Source organism: Prosopis cineraria, unplaced genomic scaffold (genome assembly GCF_029017545.1).
Source record: "Prosopis cineraria cultivar Desert tree isolate PC_DT_omini unplaced genomic scaffold, ASM2901754v1 PC4, whole genome shotgun sequence".
NCBI lineage: Eukaryota > Viridiplantae > Streptophyta > Magnoliopsida > Fabales > Fabaceae > Prosopis > Prosopis cineraria.
Window position 1 is genome coordinate 37,408,131 of NW_026555335.1, and position 19,391 is coordinate 37,427,521.

The 19,391-nt window shown below is 31.4% G+C and overlaps 1 protein-coding gene across 1 annotated transcript; it reads left to right on the plus strand.

Annotated features, from left to right (window-relative positions):
• Window positions 1-12,692: 12,692 nt before the first annotated feature.
• LOC129309812 (CBS domain-containing protein CBSCBSPB3-like) lies at window positions 12,693-19,109 on the plus strand. The gene is made up of 14 exons (XM_054951533.1): window positions 12,693-13,037; window positions 13,330-13,498; window positions 13,604-13,736; window positions 14,748-14,918; window positions 16,195-16,273; window positions 16,358-16,471; window positions 16,628-16,694; window positions 16,858-16,963; window positions 17,042-17,100; window positions 17,800-17,906; window positions 17,991-18,121; window positions 18,307-18,389; window positions 18,475-18,564; window positions 18,658-19,109. Exons 1-14 carry the CDS (start codon window positions 12,886-12,888, stop codon window positions 18,829-18,831), a joined length of 1,635 nt encoding a protein of 544 aa, XP_054807508.1. The 5' UTR covers window positions 12,693-12,885; the 3' UTR covers window positions 18,832-19,109.
• Window positions 19,110-19,391: the final 282 nt, after the last annotated feature.

Here is a 19,391-nt window from a genome sequence, read left to right on the forward strand (position 1 = left end):
GAACAAGTGTTAAAATGATGAATGGTGGAAAAGTGTAACAGCTGAGAATGTGCTTTCAGCTGCATTTCAAAAGCGTATGCATGTCACCTTGACTAATTTACTTTCAATGACTTTCTAAACCTATGTTTAAAAAAGACATTTGCCCAATCAAAAAATTTTCAAACAACTTTTCACATTTGAAAAGCCAGAAAATACTTCTCAATATGGGATGATATTTACCCAACAAGTCTTAAACTTGTTGATTGTAAACGCTATTTGCACCTCTATTTAGGTGTATAAAAAAAAAATACAAATTTTCATGTCTCTTTGCTCTGTTTCCATTATTTATGCGGGTATGAAAAGAGATTAATTATTATTTATTAACATCACAACACACAGGAGAATAAAAACAAGTGACATATTACGTGTGATCAATATTATTATGTATATATAGGAAAAAAAGAAGAAGCCAAGCAAAACCATGTGAGGACAGGCAGAAAAGAAAGAGAGAAGGAAAGGAAGAAAGAAAAAATAAGAAAACGTACTCAGATTACCTTGAATGAAAGGTTGAATTTAATTTTTCTCTCATTAATAGAAATTTTGGTATTTTTCATTGGGCATGTCAATTATGTGTTCAATGATAGATCACATGGGAATATTCCTTTTCATAAAAAAAAGAAGAAGAAAAAGAAATAATTGGGAATAAAATGGTGGCCTGTTTTTGTGATAGAGTCCAAGAGGAAATGTGCTTGCAAACTTTGACATTTCTCTCATCAACAAATGATATATTTATCTTCTTTGCAAATGCTGATAGTTTGATAGCTACGCTTCTTTTATTTTTAATCAATATTAACCAATTATGCTAAAACATAAATGAGGCTGAAGTTCAATCAATATTACTAAGTAAAGGAGCCCTACATAAAAAATGCATGATTGTGTGTAGGGCTAACTTTTGAACCGAATTTAGAGTCAATAATGGAGAAACTCTATTGTGATTCTCGATAGATTTATATATGAAAAATAAAAATAAAAAAAGACAAGTTGATAGATACAGGTTTTTTATTTTTTGGTGAGAAGATCGATGCAGAAATTAATTTGTACTTTAATTTAATTTTTATCTACTTTGGCCAACCACTTTAATTTTTATTTAATAATAAATAACCAACGGTTTAACAGTGATGTTGGGCCCAAAACCATCGTTGTTTGGACTTTTGGTAATATAAATGGTTAAATTATATTGCATTTGATGAATACAGCTAATATTATGTTAACAAGGAAATATAAACTAAATTAAAGCACCAACAACAAAAGCTTAAAGTGACAGTAAAGAAGCCTTAATTACTTTTTTATACATTTATTTGGGATCTAAAGATTAGATTAGATCCAAGTATTGACAATCCTAATTAGAAGATAACTCTTCTAACGCTATTTTTTTATCTTTAAAGTTTGAACAATGACCATGCTTAAGGGACATTGAGCCTCTTCCGTTCAATGTTAATAAAGATTTAATTATCTTAAAAAAAATCAATCAACAAATTTTTGGGAAAACTAGCTTTCACCCTTATGCATGCATGCATGATGAATAAATCAAATTACAAAAAATTACAAATTTTAAGATTTTGATAAAAATAAAATAAAAATGAGACATTATAATTTATAAGAGCTTATTCAAATAAAATAATTTAGGATAAAGGGACAAAAATATCCACAAAGTAGTCAATGACAGGCACCTAATATCCTAAAGTAATGAAAAGGACAAAAATACTTATAACGTTATATGGATGGGTGCAAAAGTAATCAGACTGTTAATTTTAACTTAACACCATTTACTATGACCGTTAAATGCTAACTGTGCATGCCACGTGTCAATCTTTGCTGATATGGACTAAAAAAAGGGTAAAAATACCCACGAAGTCATCAGCCAAGAGCAAAAATACCTATAACGTTACCAGAATTGGTGCAAAAGTGACCAATACATCCAATTCCTTAAATGTTGACCGTTTAGTTGACAATTAAGCAAAAGTTGACTATTTTTTCACTGATGTAGATAAAAAATATTCTTGGATGAATTTTTACGGATGTTAATCGATCATTGTATGAGTGCCTATAATGTTACTTTAATAGGTGCAATAGTGATCAATCTATTAAAATCAATGCCATATGGTTTCTTTCCATCACAATGTATCTCACTCCCTTCCTTCTCCCTATCCACTCATTTTTCTTATTTGTAAAGCTTGAGATTTAACATAGTGAAATAGGTTGTTCAAAATCGAAGATCAAGACTGAGCACATCTAACTTAAAAATATTGTCACAATCTTAAGCAATTGCATTCATAATAGATTCAAAAGTTTCAAATGATTTTCGCCACTATTGCAAAAAAAAATAAGCAATTTAATTTGATATTCAGTCAAAATAACATTTTCTCACATGATAGTCATACAATAACTAATTAACTTCTGGAGAATTTCATCTAGAAATATTTTTTATTTACATCAGTAAAAAAATAGTTAACTTCTACTTAATTGTCAGTTAAACAGTTAATATTTAAGAGATTGAATGTATTGGTCACTTTTGCACCAATTTTAGTAATGTTATGGGTATTTTTGCTCCTGGTCGATGACTTTGTAGATATTTTTGCCCTTTTTTTAGTTCACGTCAGCAAAGATTGACACGTGGCATACACAGTCAGTATTTAACGATCAAAGCTAATAGTGTTAAGTTAAAGTTAATGGTTTGATTACTTTTGCACCCATCCATATAACATTATGAATTTTTGCTTTTTTCGTCACTTTAGGATACTGGGTGCCCGTCGCTGACTACTTTGTGAGTATTTTTGCCCCTTTGCCCAATAATTTATAAGAACTTAATTGAAAAAAATAATTATTGATTCTTATAGTTTTAATGTGTCTTGACATATATTACCATCGTTTTTTCATTGCTCCATATCATTCTAGTTTATTCCATTGGTAACGTTAATCCTTTTATTTGTGAATATGTCTAGGAAAAAAAAAAGATAGCACTAATAGTGTTAAATATGTTGACCTATGACTAATGCTAGTAATATATGTTGAGAATTGAGATAGAATTATAATTTAATAGATTAACAATGTTGTTCATCCTATTTTGTTTCATGTTTCAACCTATTGAATCATAATTCATCTAGGCACAAAAAATTAAACGTGCTAGTCATAGATAAGCATATTTAACATTATTAATGTTATCTTATCATTCTTTCAGATATATTCAAAAACAAAAGGATTAACATTGCAGACAAAATAAACTAGAGAGACTTGAAGCAATTAAAAATAGAAAGGCTTCAAGGACCTATATGTACACATGTTAAAATTACATAGACTAATAATTGTGTTTTCCTAACTTAAAATTAAGGAAAACTATTGGGATTTGTGAATTAATTTTCCTTACTATCAATTATCAAACATAGCACTAGCAGCAATGGATTTCCATTTCCAGTCTTGTTGCTTGATCTTCTTAAGGAAGTAGAGTAGTGGACCGTGGACCTTGCATATAAGTCTTTTTCAATGAATGGAAACCCAAATTAGACTAGATCGATTGATTCAACTGGTAATCTAGTGAACCAACCAGTTGGCAGATCCAGTTTATGACCTAGCCTAAGGTAGTATTAATCTAGACAAACCTGATCAACTTAAGGGTGACACAGTCAACCTAATTGTAACTCGACTAGTCAGTTCGGTCCATTTATTTGAGCAAAATTATTAACATTTTATTGAGATTTTATTGAGTTTGCTAAATTTTTGTTGGGATTGTGCTGGTATGTATAAGATTTTTTCTCTCTTTATTGAACTTTCATTGGGTTATTTGGGCAAAACTAATAATTTTTTATTTAAATATTCATTTTCTCATATTCAAATATGAACATTTTTATGTATATAAATTATATTATATTATTTTAATTAAGATTAGTCTAACTTCAAGTTGACTCTTGATTGAACTACTAATCCTTAATCACTATCTTAATCGATTTAATGATCGATCTAGTTTTTAGACGCAAGCTTTTTTTTTTTTTAAGAAAGAGAGGACAAAGCCCATTACAGACTAACTTGGAAAATAATTCTAATTGTGGGCCAAAAGGAGATGTCCACAAGCTTCTTGCAATTAGGTTAGCCCAAGATGGACTTCAGAGCACCTCTCTTGTAGGTATGGTTCCACGTCATCTTAGGGCCTTGTGGAGCAAGAGTCTTGGGGATATCGATATAGGTTAAATTCCCCCCCCCTATTGGGCTCTGCCCTCTTTTGTTCAAAAAAGAAGGAGAAGAATTGAAGACAACATGCCTTGACCCCGAGTCCAAGGAAATATTCATGCCTTTTATTAATTAAAAGGCCACAAAAAATTATGTAGATGATAACAAGTCAACCCATATCAAGGCTCAACAAATTTCTGCACCTTAAAGGTGCATCATTAAAATCATTAATATCTGAAGTCTGGTGTGAATCTTGATGGGTGGGCTGGTTTGCACATTTGTTCACTTCCTTAAATATGTGATCAAAAGTAACGATCTATAGTTCTACATAATCAAGCCATCTCTAATTTTCTTGATAGTATTGAAAAAGGATGATTATAAGAATATTCATTATGATAAGCACAAAAGGCCAGAGAAAATTGGAGTAGACCAAATGTAATGTTGATGGTTCTGTGATGAAAAAGTATAATACCCATTCTTGGGTTTCCAGCAGTGCCCAAAAATTGACAGAAGCCTCCTAAGCACTGCCCACTAGCCTTTTTGAATTACACCACCATATGCAGCGATATACTGTTCCATCACTGATCCATCAACATTACACTTGGTCCATCCATTCCCAGCTCTAATCCACTTGTGAACAATAATAGGAGGACTGAAATCATCCGTGGCAGTGGGCTCTTGTCTTTGAAAAACAGAACTTTTATAAATATTCATAATAACAAAAGCAAGATCATTAATTAGGTTTAACAAATCCATCTGAAATGTATGCAACTTCCTCCGATTCCATAGTTTCCACATTGCAACAGCCCAAAGTCGATCCCAATTTTTTTTGGCAAAAAAAAATTAAAGTAGGTTGGATTCTGGGGGCTTATCAGGGATAGGGACAGTGAGATTTGACCTCAAGATCTTTTGGATTATGAGCAAAATTTAGATCAATCTTTGTTGATTAAATTGAGCCCAATTTTTAGTTAAAAAAAAGTCTCAATAGCATTGCATATAACTTAACAGAACAATAAATTGCCTTTGAAACTACCACTGGGCCCATTTCTGTTCATGAAGCCCGCACACCATTTTCCCTCCTCCCCTTGGAGAGGAGGAGGCCGGCCATATTTGTTAAAATGAGAAATAAAATGTGTAATAATTGTCGTATTGTTGTATTTATTACTTATATTATCTTTTAACAGAATGATACTCATATTTTGTTTACAATTTTTTTATTTTCATTTTGTAAATGGTGCGGATATAGACGGATACATATTAAACTTGTGAAAAATTACTCTGGCATGAAATCATGAAAAATGGGATTCTTATATGATTTTGTGTCAATTTTTTTATTAAATTTTTAATTTAATAGTGGCAAGTCATAGATGAGTCCTCAGGTTACGTTACACGGCTCCTCGATTATCATGCAAAAGATGTTGGGAGAAAGCAAAATGTCAGAAGGGAAATCCAGGAAATCATCAATTTTTACATGACTTGCAAGTAAAGCCTTGAGATCATTCCATCACCACTCATCTTATCATACCAAAAGTTAATCCATATTTTGAAAATGTGTATTTTTTTGGATATACTTCCTCCGATCTCATTTATAAGTTCAATTTTAAAAGGTGTATTTGGTCTCATTTATAAATCACGGTGCGTCTTTTTAAGTAATATTTGAGAGGCATTTTCAAAATTACCCTTCATGAGAAAGAAAAAATAACAGGACATTACTTTTTAGATTTGTTATATAGAGACATGTTTGAAATTTTATTTACTTTTATTCCTTATACTTTTATTGTATTGGTATTGATGAGGTTGGTAGAAATGACTTATAAATAGAACCGGAGGGGGTAGTTCACATGTATCCTCTTATTTAAAGTTATTATATTTAAAGTATAGTTGAATATTAAATATAAGTATTTCTTTTAGTGAGAATTCAAATATCTTATAATTAAATTAATCTAAATTAAATATAGGTTAAAGTATATATTTAATTTTTTAATTTTATGCAATATTTCATTTCAATCCCATATTTTTATAAAATGTCTTTTTAATTCTCTATCCCTAACATTGTTAGTTTTATTTTAACAAATTGTTACATTAAAATTTTAAATATTGATAAAACATTCTTAAATGTTGACATATTAGGTTTAATTATTTTAAAATAATAATAATAATTGACACAAAAATAATCATTTTAAATTCACAATATTAGAGTTAAAGGACTAAAATGATAATTTATAAAATTATAGGATTAGATTAAAACCTTATATAAAGTTGAATGATTAAAAATATAATTTAATCATTAAATATATTAAAAAATTTTTTATTAGCATTATTAATATTAATGCTCGCTTTCCGTTAATATGGACGCCCAGGCATTTTTTTTAATTTGAATTATTTTTAGTGATTATCTAGCATTGCATTCAAAGTTGTTAAATTTATAAGTTTAAGTAAACTTGTGACAAGGATGTAAACTCGAAACGTGAACTCGGATAATAAATTTATAAGAGTTTACCTCTATTAATAAATAGCCTTTAAAAGTGTATGATTAAATAATTAAAATATAAAATATGACCATAATTTAATTTAATTATATTTCAAATATAAATTATTAAAATTTAATTTATTTACATTTATAGATTATTATATTTAACATAAAATTTTGAAAATAGTGCAACTTATTTTTGATATTTTTTGTTTTCTTTTTTTTTATTAATATCAGTTTTTGGTTGTTTAGTTTTATTTTTTGTTGAAATGGATCCTATTGCTTCTATGAGTCAAGTTTTATACATTATATACCTATCTTTTTTATAAGCAGATTAACATGATTTTATAAGCTAAAGACATAAAAATGATAAAATTAAAGAGTCAATTCACGAGTTTAACTGAATGTTATTTAGTACAAGTTTATGAGTAAATTAATATAATTTTATAAACTAGAAATGTAAAAAGGACAAACTCATAGAGTCAACTTAAAAGTTTAATAACAATGATTGCACCCATCAGATATGGATCAAAGCATTATTACTTTTAAGTGAAGGGGAAGACTTGTATGCATAACATGTTTTGGTTCACTCAAATTAAACGTGTAAATTTTTAAAATATTAATAATATTAATAAAACGTATAATGATTTATAAAAAAATTTGCATGCCTTAAATTGACTGAAAATAGTATTTTTAGTATATGAAGCTAAGTACAAATTTTTTTTCCTTAAAAAAAAAACAACCTTCTAGATGTGTGTTTTTTTTAATTTTTAATATTCATGAAGTTTGAGTTTGGATTTACAGCCTTGCACAATAAGTATGGAACTCATTTTATTTTACCTAATTATGGATAGATATTTGATTTATTTTTATTATAAAGTATAGAGTATGTAATAGTCTCTATAGGATACACTAGATGCTAATGAGATTAATTTACTATTTTCTTCTGTCTTAAATATATGAGCTAATAATCGAGGGTTCTGTTTTGATTCAAAATGTAAGTCATCAATCTCTTTTGTTTCTCACATGTATTATTTGTTTTCTAAAACTACTCTTATTCATCAATAGATATTTTCAATATAAGTGATTAAAAAGAGAGGTATTTTAAAGACAAACACATTAAGTGACTAACTCAATAATTTTTTTTTAATCTATGTGAATTAGCTATCAAGATCCTATCCTGATAGAAAAACATATAGTCCTGGCATTTAGAACCTGAAGTATTTTGTACATGTGTGCCTATGTTACATTAAAAGGAAGCTACATTTATGTACCAGGAAAAAAAAAAAGGAAGCTACATTTTTTGGCTGAATGAAGGTAGAATTTTGCCTCTTGTCCCTTGTTTGAACTCAAAGGAAGGTGTATTGTATAAGGTCTCCATATACTCTGAAGGATCAATAGGTTATGAAATTATTATTATTATTATTTATCATCATCATCATCATCATATCAAGGTCAAAAACTGATTAGTGATGACATAGATAAATGGACATTTCATTGCTCTTGATCACTGTAAAAGGTCAGCCAACGTTTTGAATGAATCGTGTGGAATATAACTTGATGTGATTTAAGGGGGTTTCATACGGCATTTAATTACATTCAATTCAATGCCATAATTCAACTACCATTATATGTAGTACGTACTGTCATTCTGTAAATAAGATATTTCTCATTAATGCATTTATTCCTTGGAACAGAGCGTGGCAAAACAAACGAATTTTTGGATCTGGTGGCGCTTAATGAGCATCTCAACTACAGATTTACAGCTTTTGAATTTTTGTTTTTCAATTACTCACAGGTGTTCTATGTTAGAAGTTGTTTAAGACACAATTGAATCATTAAATGTGGGCATATTTTACAGTGAAAATTTAAATATTGATTTACATGTTATAAGTTAAGTTTTATCGACACTTCAAAATTATTGAGATGCATTTCTCTTGAAAAATTTAAAACAGCCTTTACAATTAAAACAATCTTGATGAATTTTATCCTCTCTAAAAATTTGAAATTTAATATGTTTGAATACTATGTGACAAAATTTTTTATAATTGTTTGTTTAAATCAAAAATTGTTATTGTATCACATGAGAAACTTTATTGAGTGAGTGGATTGACACTACTCACTAATCTAAATCCATAACAAGCAGTATTATACATGTAATTCAAGATTAGACACTTTTCTTTGTTTTATTCCCATTTCCTCCAAATATTCACCTTTAAAATTAGAAAGGATAAGGGATGCAAACTAAGTTTTGCTGATATTATTGAGTTTTTTTTTTTTTTTTTGGGTGCGAGGGGGGGTGTGGTTTGGTTTGGTAAGCTTATAATAGACTTTGTAGGCGCATGTATGTCGTAGTTGTTCGGCATTGTGAATATTGTCTTGTTGGTTATGGGATACTTATTGTATAAACGTCATTAAATATTATTTTAGCATGTTGAATATTTGACGTTTGTATATTTTGAAATTGCACAATCATTCCATTTAATTAGGATTAATTAATTATTCGTATTGACAGTTTGTCCATAACCCATAATTCTAATAATAATAGATAAATCATTAATACACGGGTGAAAAAAATTACAAGCTATTACAGGAAGGATAAAGAATTACGTAAAATGCAGAAAAAATTATTGACGATTCATTAATTTAAAATACCAATGCGTGATTGTCAATATGGTAGTAGATGTGAGTAGGAGCTATAGCAGAAAATACTTTTTTTTTAATAAATAAAAATTTATATGAGTTGGATCCTAAAAATTTGTTAAAATTAGAACATTTTTTTAAATTTAAAAAGCACTTAAAATAGGTTTTCGACAACACTTTCACACACATATAACAAACATATATAGTTACAGAATGCATATCTTTCGGGCAAACAAAAACATAGTTAGAGAGAGGTTTGTATTCCTTTATGGAGATTTTGATAAGTCTCTTTCCCTGGAAGAAAATATAACTGGGGCAAGAAAAAAAAAAAGAAAGTAAACAAGATATACGTTTTATATCTATTTTGATTCAAATGTGATGTAATAACAAATAATACTCATTTGGTATCATTGAATTAGGACGAATGAAATGGAATTCAAAACAAAATCTTGATGCAAGTGTATTTGGTTGGCAAGAGTTTTGATTCCTAAGGAATTTAGTTCCGGCAAAAACGTTAAAATTCGATTCTTTCACATACTTTATGGAATCACAGAATTCATCCATTCAAACCTTAATACCCTCCGCTTCAATGCTCCAATTTCAATGTCACATGCCTCTATCTTCCTATCACCCTTCTGTTTTTCCAACAACTCCTCCACCATTACTCCCTGTCTTCGATGATCAATGCGAGGCACCATCATCTTCCTTGTTGCATGTGACAACCTCCATCATAGAGATCATCAATGGCAATACCAACAACAAAGATGATGCTACTTTAATCTCATGGTGGCAACTCAACATGGTTTAAGGACGATCATTGGTAACGAGGGAGGCATCACCATGCATTCTTACCGACATTAAAGGACCCATCATCGGCAATGACCCACCTTTTAGCTTTACTTCAAATCAAGGGGCTTCACACTACCATCACAAGTTGACAACGCCATCATCCATTGACAAACCGCCCCCACAATCTCTCTCTCTCTCTATCTATTGCACAAAAGTCGATGACTTCATAACCGGCAATGACCCACCTTCTAGATCTCTATCGATTCAAGGTGCTTCACACCACCATCATAAGTTGATGACTCCATCATCCTTGTTTAATTAGTGGATGTTGTTTGAGCCATGTTGTCGAACGCTTGCTTCTTGGTAGGTGTGAATTTGGTAGTGAATGAGGTAGACGAGGAAGATGAAATAGGCGGGTTTTGGGGATGGTTGTGATGCTTGGACTTGGGATTTCAACTATACAGAGGGAGATTTTTTATTTATTTAGGAATATTTTAGTCTTTTAATATATAAATATGTATATTAAATAATAAATAATGCAAGGATTACATGTACACACCAAATACACATGTAATCTAATTCTATTTCAATTTCAATTCTGATTTCAATTCTAATTTCAATTATATCAAAAACACTTCCATAATATCAAATAAGGCCAAATTAAACTCTTTATTCTTATTAGAGATAAAGTAACTTTTAGTTTCTTATGTTTGGAAGTATTATTGATTTGGTCCTCCATTTTAATTTCTATCATTTCAGTTTTTTACGTTTGCTTTTGTTGTTAAGTTATTTCTTTAAATTTTGTAAGATAAAATAACTCTTAAAAAAGATGATGTGGAAATTAGATTGTTGATGTGAAAATATATATGTTGATTAAATAAAACACATGAGCCAAATCTATCAAGTTCTAATTACTTATTTGCTATTTATTTCATTGTTTTATAATTTATAATTTAACATTATACATTTTTATTAAGGCATATTTAAAATAAATAACAGATAAATAATTAGGACTTGCCAAATATGACTAATGTATGTTATTTAATCCATGTGTATATTTCCCATTAACAATTTAATTTTCACATCAGCTTTTTTAGGACTATTTTTTCTTCTAACACTTAAAGGAGTAACCTGATAATAGAAGCAAATGCTAAGGATCCAAATGATATATTAAAGTTTAGTGACCAAATTGACAGAATCCCCAAACACAAGAGATTCGAAGTTGCTTTATCCCTTCTTATTAATACATCAAGCACTATTAAACTAGAAAGCAGCGATCTGAATTGTCATACTTACCTTAAAGTTTTGGGAAAATCACTCCAAGGCTCCCCATAAAGATTATAATTACCAAGGTATCTCATAAAATGCTCATAATACTCTCAAGTCTCGAATCCTGTACAATTACAATTGACAAAGTGAAATGATGACTTGATAAAGAAAAATAATAATTTGAGAGTTTAATATTAAGTTGTCATTTTCCTTTATCAAGCTATCATTTTTTTTATCAAGTTATAATTGTAAAAGATTTAAAACTTGATAGCAATTTGTACATTTTATGAGATTTTTTGATAATTAAAATTCTTATGTGGGACTTCTCAATAATTTTTTATAAATTTTTTTCCTATAATGTAGGTAAAAACTTTAGTTAATGAGGCTAGAGAAGTTAAAATGGGTGCAATATAGGTCCATTTTAAACTCTCTAAATGTAAAAAACAAGAAGAGGTGTGTAATTTATACTTTAGAAAATTATATCTATAATTTATTAATATTGTGACTTACTCATTCAATCCTATATACAAGATAGGGAGAGAATATTATTTTATCTTATTTATAAATTACATTATTAAACTTTTTAATATATATATATATAGTAGATGCAAAATTAAAAATTTATTTAAATTGTCAGATTGAATTAATAAATTTTAAAATTTTCTCTAATTTAAAGTAATTTATAAATAGTACTAGTTAGTTGAAATATCATTTTACCAAAAAAAATATCATAATTATAATTATATTACAACTTATTATAAATTTATACATTACATGCTATCTATTTAATATTAGAAAGTATTTTTTTTAAAATATGATATTAAAAATATAAGTGATTTTAAATTTATTAAGGTGTAATTAATAATTTTTTTAAAAATATCTATAATTAAGAGTGTAATAATAAAATTTTTAATTAAAACATCATATTAAAAATAAATATAAAGAATGGATAATTTTAAAAATAATTAATTAATTTATTGAAATATAATTTGATTAAAAATCTTGACCATACAGAATACTGATAGGACATGCTCCATAAAATATTGATATGATTTTTTTGCCCATATAAAAATATTGATTCCCAGGTGGCCAATCAAATGTCTACACGAAACGAAAAACACAAACCACTACCGAAAGCTGAGGTCGAGGGGGCGAAGCATGAAACATCCACCTGGCATCACTCGGACTGGCCTATAATTGGCTCCAAAGCAGTCTTCATGATTTTCAAATGTCCAATTTAATATTTTTTTTATTATTTTAAACCGCGTTTCTTTTATTTATTAAATGCGCATTTAATAAAAACAATAAAAAATCGTTTGAACCTGGGGTGGCCTGACGGAAGAAGGGAGAGAGGGAAGGTTGAACTGTTGAAGCCACAGCCTCAGGCCTCATCCACAGCCACAGCTGGTAGGGGAGGGAGAAGAACCCTAACCTCTCTGTCTCTCTCTCTCTCCTCGCGTCTCTCGCGCATAGGTTGATCAGACCCCAGCGCAGGAGACTCAATCTGTTGGAAAATGAGTGGTCATATTCCTCCTCCTGGTTCCAGAAGGAGCAGTTCGAGCCAGAAGCGTGCACCATCCACGGCTTCCAAGAAGTCCGTGCCGCTCGAAAATGGAAGCAATGGAAATGGCACTGCCACCAAACCCTCTTCTCCGCCTCCGCAACCGTAGGTTTCTGATCTTCTGTGATCAATTCTTGTTCTGTAATCTTTATATTTCTCTAGCATGGTTGATGCATATCATGAGGCTTGGGCTGCTCTTTTTTTTTTTCCCCGCCGGAACAATACACTTTATTACATGGAACTGGTGAATTTCTCTATTAACTGATGCAATTCATGAGTGAAGCTGCTGCCCTGCGCCGGGTAGCTTGCAGAAGTGATTGGTTTCACATACTGCGGATAAGTCTATTGCTGTATTGGTTTTCTTGTTTAATTTGGGTTTATTGATGAAATTCTTTAGGGCTGTTGGGGGAGAAAGGACAGTGAAGAAACTTCGGCTGTCCAAAGCACTCACAATTCCTGAAGGGACGACAGTGTCTGAAGCATGTAGAAGAATGGCAGCTCGCCGAGTTGATGCTGTTTTGTTAACTGATTCCAATGCATTGCTTTCAGGAATTATTACTGACAAGGTTTGGAGGATCTACTGATGGCTGCCTCCTAGTCTGTCCGTTGACATTAGTGTTTGTAAGTATTTTCTGTATGAAATGTTTGAAGTTTGTGTATCTTGTGGTCAGGACATTGCTACTAGAGTCATAGCTGAAGGGCTACGGCCAGAGCAGACAATAGTGTCGAAGATAATGACTCGGAATCCTATATTTGTTACTTCAGATTCACTAGCTCTTGAAGCCCTTCAGAAGATGGTTCAGGGTTAGCTTCATTGTTACTGTTACCTTTATTATTCTTTTTGTTCATGGCTAATTGCATGAAAATCATGCATAGATAAAGGGCCTGTGACAATAATGATTGATAAATTAGAGATAAAGACTTCGCCAGTAAATTCCTAGGTCTCTCATGGCCCAATTCTTGGTAGTCAAGTATCTTTAATCGTTTCATTTCTCTCATTAGGTGTTGATGTTGCAATAAGAAGTTTAATTCACAGGGACTATGCTTTTTAATTTAGATAACTCATCAAGAAGACAGGGTTTGTCATTGCAATAAGTCATGGAATTTTGATTTTTTCCATTAATGACACTGTTAGACTGCATAAATGAATATGCAATTATTTTTGTTCATTTTTCCTTTTATCTATTCTTTCCTTCACCAATTTTTGCTTCATTTTTTGCTCCTAAATTGGCAGTTTCAATTTTGTTGGTGATTTTCTTGGTGCATTTTGTGCCTTGTAATTGTTCATTCCTGTTCATTCACTTGAGACTTTTGTAAATGTCTGTTATTAAAAATTATTAATGTTATTTCATTGAAAATTGGTGCATGCTTGGGTCTTCTTTGTTGGGCCAGATTTCAGGTTTTTAGTCTCAAGTCTTCATTTTTTTTAAACCATCTATCATCATAGTCTTTTTTTTTTTAATTTAATATTGGGCTTGGATCAACATGGGCTATGATACCATGTTGAAAACCTGGTGTGGGTTCAGTGTAAGTCTGCATGATAGAAGTGTGTATCTAAAATTATTGTGAGATCTGATATTCATCATGTAGACTTCAAGGGCGAGTGGCCTTTTGCCCAAAATGCCTAAGGCATTTGCTCTTGGCTCCCTCAACCCTCTTGTAGCCTCCTAATTTCCCTTCTCCCACCGACGTGGGACATTTCCAACATTTGTCTTGTTGATTTTCTTTATGTTTACATTTTAAATCATTATATCTATGAACTATAAAATAGTTCTTTAATTTAGATATGTTTAACCTTTTGCTCGCAATTAATAGGTAGATTCAGGCATCTGCCTGTTGTGGAAAATGGTGAAGTCATTGCCTTGCTGGATATTACCAGATGTCTATATGATGCCATATCTAGGATGGAGAAGGCTGCTGAGCAGGGGAGTGCCATTGCTGCTGCAGTTGAAGGGGTGGAAAGGCAGAGAGGAGGCAGCTTATCTGGTTGGTTATTGACTGTCTTTATATGCACATCTTATGGGACTGATTGCATGTAATTTGTGAACTGCCTTTATCTGCATATATGAGTCTTTCAAAGTGTTAAATGCTTATAACCGCCACTGTTGAATTGAGAGCTTTTATTGTATTTTTCTCAAAACTGAATTTATCATTTGCTGATTTTCATACTCTCAAGTTGATATTACAGTTTTATCCTGGAAAATTTTTATTGTTTATCTTTCTGGCAATAAATAAGAGACCAAGGAACCATTGGTAAATAAATATTTAAATAAGCTTGTAAAGAGGGGCAGAAATCTCTGCTTTTTCCTAGCCCTTTGTTCTGTCTAATTGATCCTATTCAAAATTTCAAAAAAATAAAAGATTTGAGTAATAGATTCGTGATATTTTATAGTCAATTTGAATGTAAAATTCCAACTGTTTTCCTGAACCTATGTATTTTAAAGAGGTTTTCTTTCTGCTTTGTGCAACTAAAATTCACTTTTTATATTATACAATCAGAGGGTTATTTCAACATGGACTTGTGTTAACTTTGGTGTGGTGTCTATTATCTCTCGGGGAAGGTGGAAGGTGCAATTATAGGAATGTTATTGGATGAACATGGAAGTTCTGGTTTGGGTGCTGCTATATTTCACTTGTGTTGACTTTAAGCGTTTGGTGTTTGGGTGTCAATTTCACTTGTCTGCATGTTATTTCAACTGTTTTCAACTATATGTTTTACGAGTATGTTTACTTTCTTAAAACCTGGAAAAGGAATATTTTGACTATTCCATAGCAGCATATGATATATATATATATATATTTTGAGTGTTCAGTCTCTTTCAGATCTGAGTTCCATTTTTTTGGTTATCTCTTGCTACTGCCTTTGCCTTTTATTCCAAGAGTCAACATGATGCTAATAGAAGTCTGTCATCAAGGAGTTTTATTAGCTGGTTCCTCTTATTGAGTTATTTTTATTTGGGCTTGTTTATCCATTCAAATTTGTTCCATTAAACTTCATTCAGTCTCAAGGGTTGCATACTTTACTGTTAACTATATTATTATCAATGTTTTCCAAAACTTCTCCAACCTCTATTCTTTGCTGCTGACTTCTCACCTTTTACCAATTTCATGTGCGTTTTATAGCGTTGAAGTTTTGCCAACATTGTTTTATTGATGTTGATACAAAAATAATGGCATCAGAATGAAGTTACATCTGGTGTCATTTTTATCCTTTTATGTTGTAATGATGCTAATGCTCTGTTTTGATTTTGATCTAAATCAGCTTCAAATGCTTTCATAGAAACATTGAGGGAGCGCATGTTCAAGCCTTCACTGTCAACTATTATTGGTGACCATACAAAGTAATTTCCACGTCATGTTTATGCTTTCTTGTTTGGTTTGCCAAGCTATGCCTCACCAAGTTTTGTAGCTTTATGTATTTCCAGGGTTGCTATTTCATCAGCATCAGATCCTGTCTATGTAGCTGCAAAAAAGATGCGGGATTTGCGTGTTAATTCAACTGTTATTGTTGAAAGAAACAAGATTCAGGGGATACTCACGTAATAATACAACTTTTTCCCTTTAAAGTTCTTAATTTTGAATACTGTTCCTGATAGCATGTTTTTGAGGCTAGAAATCTCCTTGTAAGATATGCGATTGTGACCCATACTTCATGCTTGTTGTATAATTTATTGTCATGTGAATCTTTCCTGCAGTTCAAAGGACATTCTTATGCGGGTTGTGGCTCAAAGTCTATCTCCTGAATTAACTCTAGTTGAAAAGGTTGTTCTTATTTGATCTTTTTTTTTTCAAGTAACTTTAGTTGAGAAAAGGTTTATTCTGAGATTTTTTTAAAAATATTATTGGCTCTGATTTTTCCGTTTGATTTCTTCTCTCCTATTTTCCCTCTCTGTTACTCTCTCCATATCTCTTTTTTTTTCCTCAGGTAATGACTCCAAACCCTGAATGTGCATCATTGGAGACAACGATTCTTGATGCACTGCATATGATGCATGATGGAAAGTTCTTACATCTTCCTGTGGCGGACAGAGGTGAGCTTTGCTTTACTAATATCATAGGTTGTTTCTTATGTTGTAGAATGTAGATATTAATTATCATTTGTTGTGCAGATGGATACGTTGCTGCTTGTGTGGATGTTTTGCAGATAACTCATGCTGCAATTTCAATGGTAACTTGTGTTTGGGATATGTATAAGTAATAATGAATAGAGTACAGGAAATGCTTTTATTTTACAGTCTCAATAATGATAGGATCTGGCATGAGGTGCTTGAGAGTTTGTATATTAGTACGGGAAATCCTATATGCTGTGTCAGTTTTTAAATGGTAGATATCTAAAAGACTTCCTTTTCCCTTCCAAAGGTTATCAGATTTGAAAGCAACTTCCCCTTTTAATTTTAGTTATGGCAGCATTAATATCTCCTTTATTTGAAGACAGTGCCTTTATTATGATTTAGTTTGTCTCCTTGAACTATCAAAATATCGTGTGTTATCAGCCATGGGAACTTCATTAGATCTGTCTGACCAAGTACATCATCTATCTGAACCTTGCATGCCACTTTTTACCTCATCGTGGCAATGCTTATATTACTTTTAGCATGTCCAAGTTCTGTGATACATGCACCATCCCTTCCAGTATAGCAGTGCTGAAGTTTATTATATTGCGTATTGAGAATCACAAGTTAATATTTGATGTATTTTGTTGCAATTAAATGTGGACCCTGTGTATTGTACTGAGTTTAAGGAACGAGTTGCATTGTGTGGTTTGCTTTAGATTTTATGGTTTATGTTGAATTATACTGAATATTGAATGTCGATGTTTGGCACAATTATACATTTATATGATTTTACTATTCTGTGTGCTTTGTAGGTTGAAAGTAGCTCCGGAGCTGTTAATGATGTGGCAAACACAATTGTGCAAACATTTTGGGATTCCGCACTTGCTTTAGACCCACCGGATGATTATGACACTCACAGGTACCCTATGGTACTATACAGTATACATTCTGTTCAAACGTATGGTTTGTTCTTTAAAGCAACATGGAATATGTTTGAATGCAGTGATGTCTCTGGGTTCATGGCTTCAGAAGCAGCAGAGACTGCAAAGTCTACATATCCGTCTGTTGGCTTTGGGAATTCTTTCATCTTTAAATTTGAGGACCCTAAGGGCCGTGTACATCGATTAAACTGTGGTGAGTGATCATTCTGGTGAAAAGCATAGCAAGAACTTGGGGATATTTACTGTCAACGTTCTTGCACATTGATATCTGGATCCTGTTGATATAATTCTGTAACTTCCTCCCCACTCTTTGATTCTTGCAGGAATCTCCTTTTCGAGTTATCTAATAGGCTGTTGTTATTTGGATATGTTTTTCAGGGGCTGAGCATCTAGAGGAGCTTATGTCTGTTATCATGCAAAGAATTGGTAATGTTGATGATGAAGAACGTCCTGTGATTATGGTGTGTAATGCAAGTTAATTTCCTTTGCCTTTTTGTTTATGGTTTATGCATTGGTTATAATAGTGACTTTTATTTTTGTTTCTAGTATGAGGATGATGAAGGTGATAAAATTCTTCTTGCAACTGATAGCGATTTTGTTGCTGCTGTTAACTACGCTAGATCAGTTGGAGTAAAGGTAAAGACGTGTTTAACTTTTACTATTTGGTGACTTAATCTTGTATGAATTGATTGATCTTGTTATATACATGCTAAATAAAACATCTTTCAGGCGCTAAGGTTGCATTTGGAGTTTGCCAATTCAAACAAATCAATGGCTCCAGACTCTGTTACCGCAACAGCACAAAAAAGTAGTCTATTATCTATGAGTTCAGCTGTTCTTGCGGGTGCTGTTGTTCTGACAGGCATTGGCGTATTGGTCTATTTGAAGCGTTCCAAACAATGATTAGTTGCTAGTTTTGGAAGCAGCCCATAAACTTGCCGCATAAAATTCAAGAGCTCTATGGGATTTCATTTAATTAATTGCGATAACGAAAATGACATGCATCAAAATAGTCGTTCTTTTTGGTTTATTAAATACCATGGTTAAGCTTTGGGGAGATACCAAGATAGTGAAGAGATGCCCTCATCTCTTTTTTTATTTTTGATGTAGATGGGATGAGTAACCTCATCAAAATGTAAAGATAAAATCTTGGCGTTTAATTTAATACTTGCAAATGTCTAGCCGTTCTGCATTATTAATGTGATATAATGTCCACAAACATGCCTTAAGTTGCCTTTCTATAACAGATGCATTAATAGGTTGAGCTTAATGTCTGTCACATACACCAGCCGCAAACACTTTTTTATCCTTTCAATTTGCGTACGTGTATGTTTCGCCCATAAATTTGAAGACAATAGAGCATATTTTGAGATCATTGGAGATCTTCAAAGTTCGATTGTTACACGTATATATGTTATTTTTCCGTTAATTCAATTTTTTAAGTATTTTTAACTGAATTTTGA

What these genes read in the sequence shown, in the direction of transcription:
- LOC129309812 (XM_054951533.1), top strand. Translation starts at nt 12,886, where the DNA reads ATGAGTGGTCATATTCCTCCTCCTGGTTCCAGAAGGAGCAGTTCGAGC. An exon ending in TCTTCTCCGCCTCCGCAACC is followed by an intron (nt 13,038 to 13,329) that starts GTAGGTTTCTGA and finishes GAAATTCTTTAG; the next exon opens with GGCTGTTGGGGGAGAAAGGA. An exon ending in AATTAACTCTAGTTGAAAAG is followed by an intron (nt 16,695 to 16,857) that starts GTTGTTCTTATT and finishes TTTTTTCCTCAG; the next exon opens with GTAATGACTCCAAACCCTGA.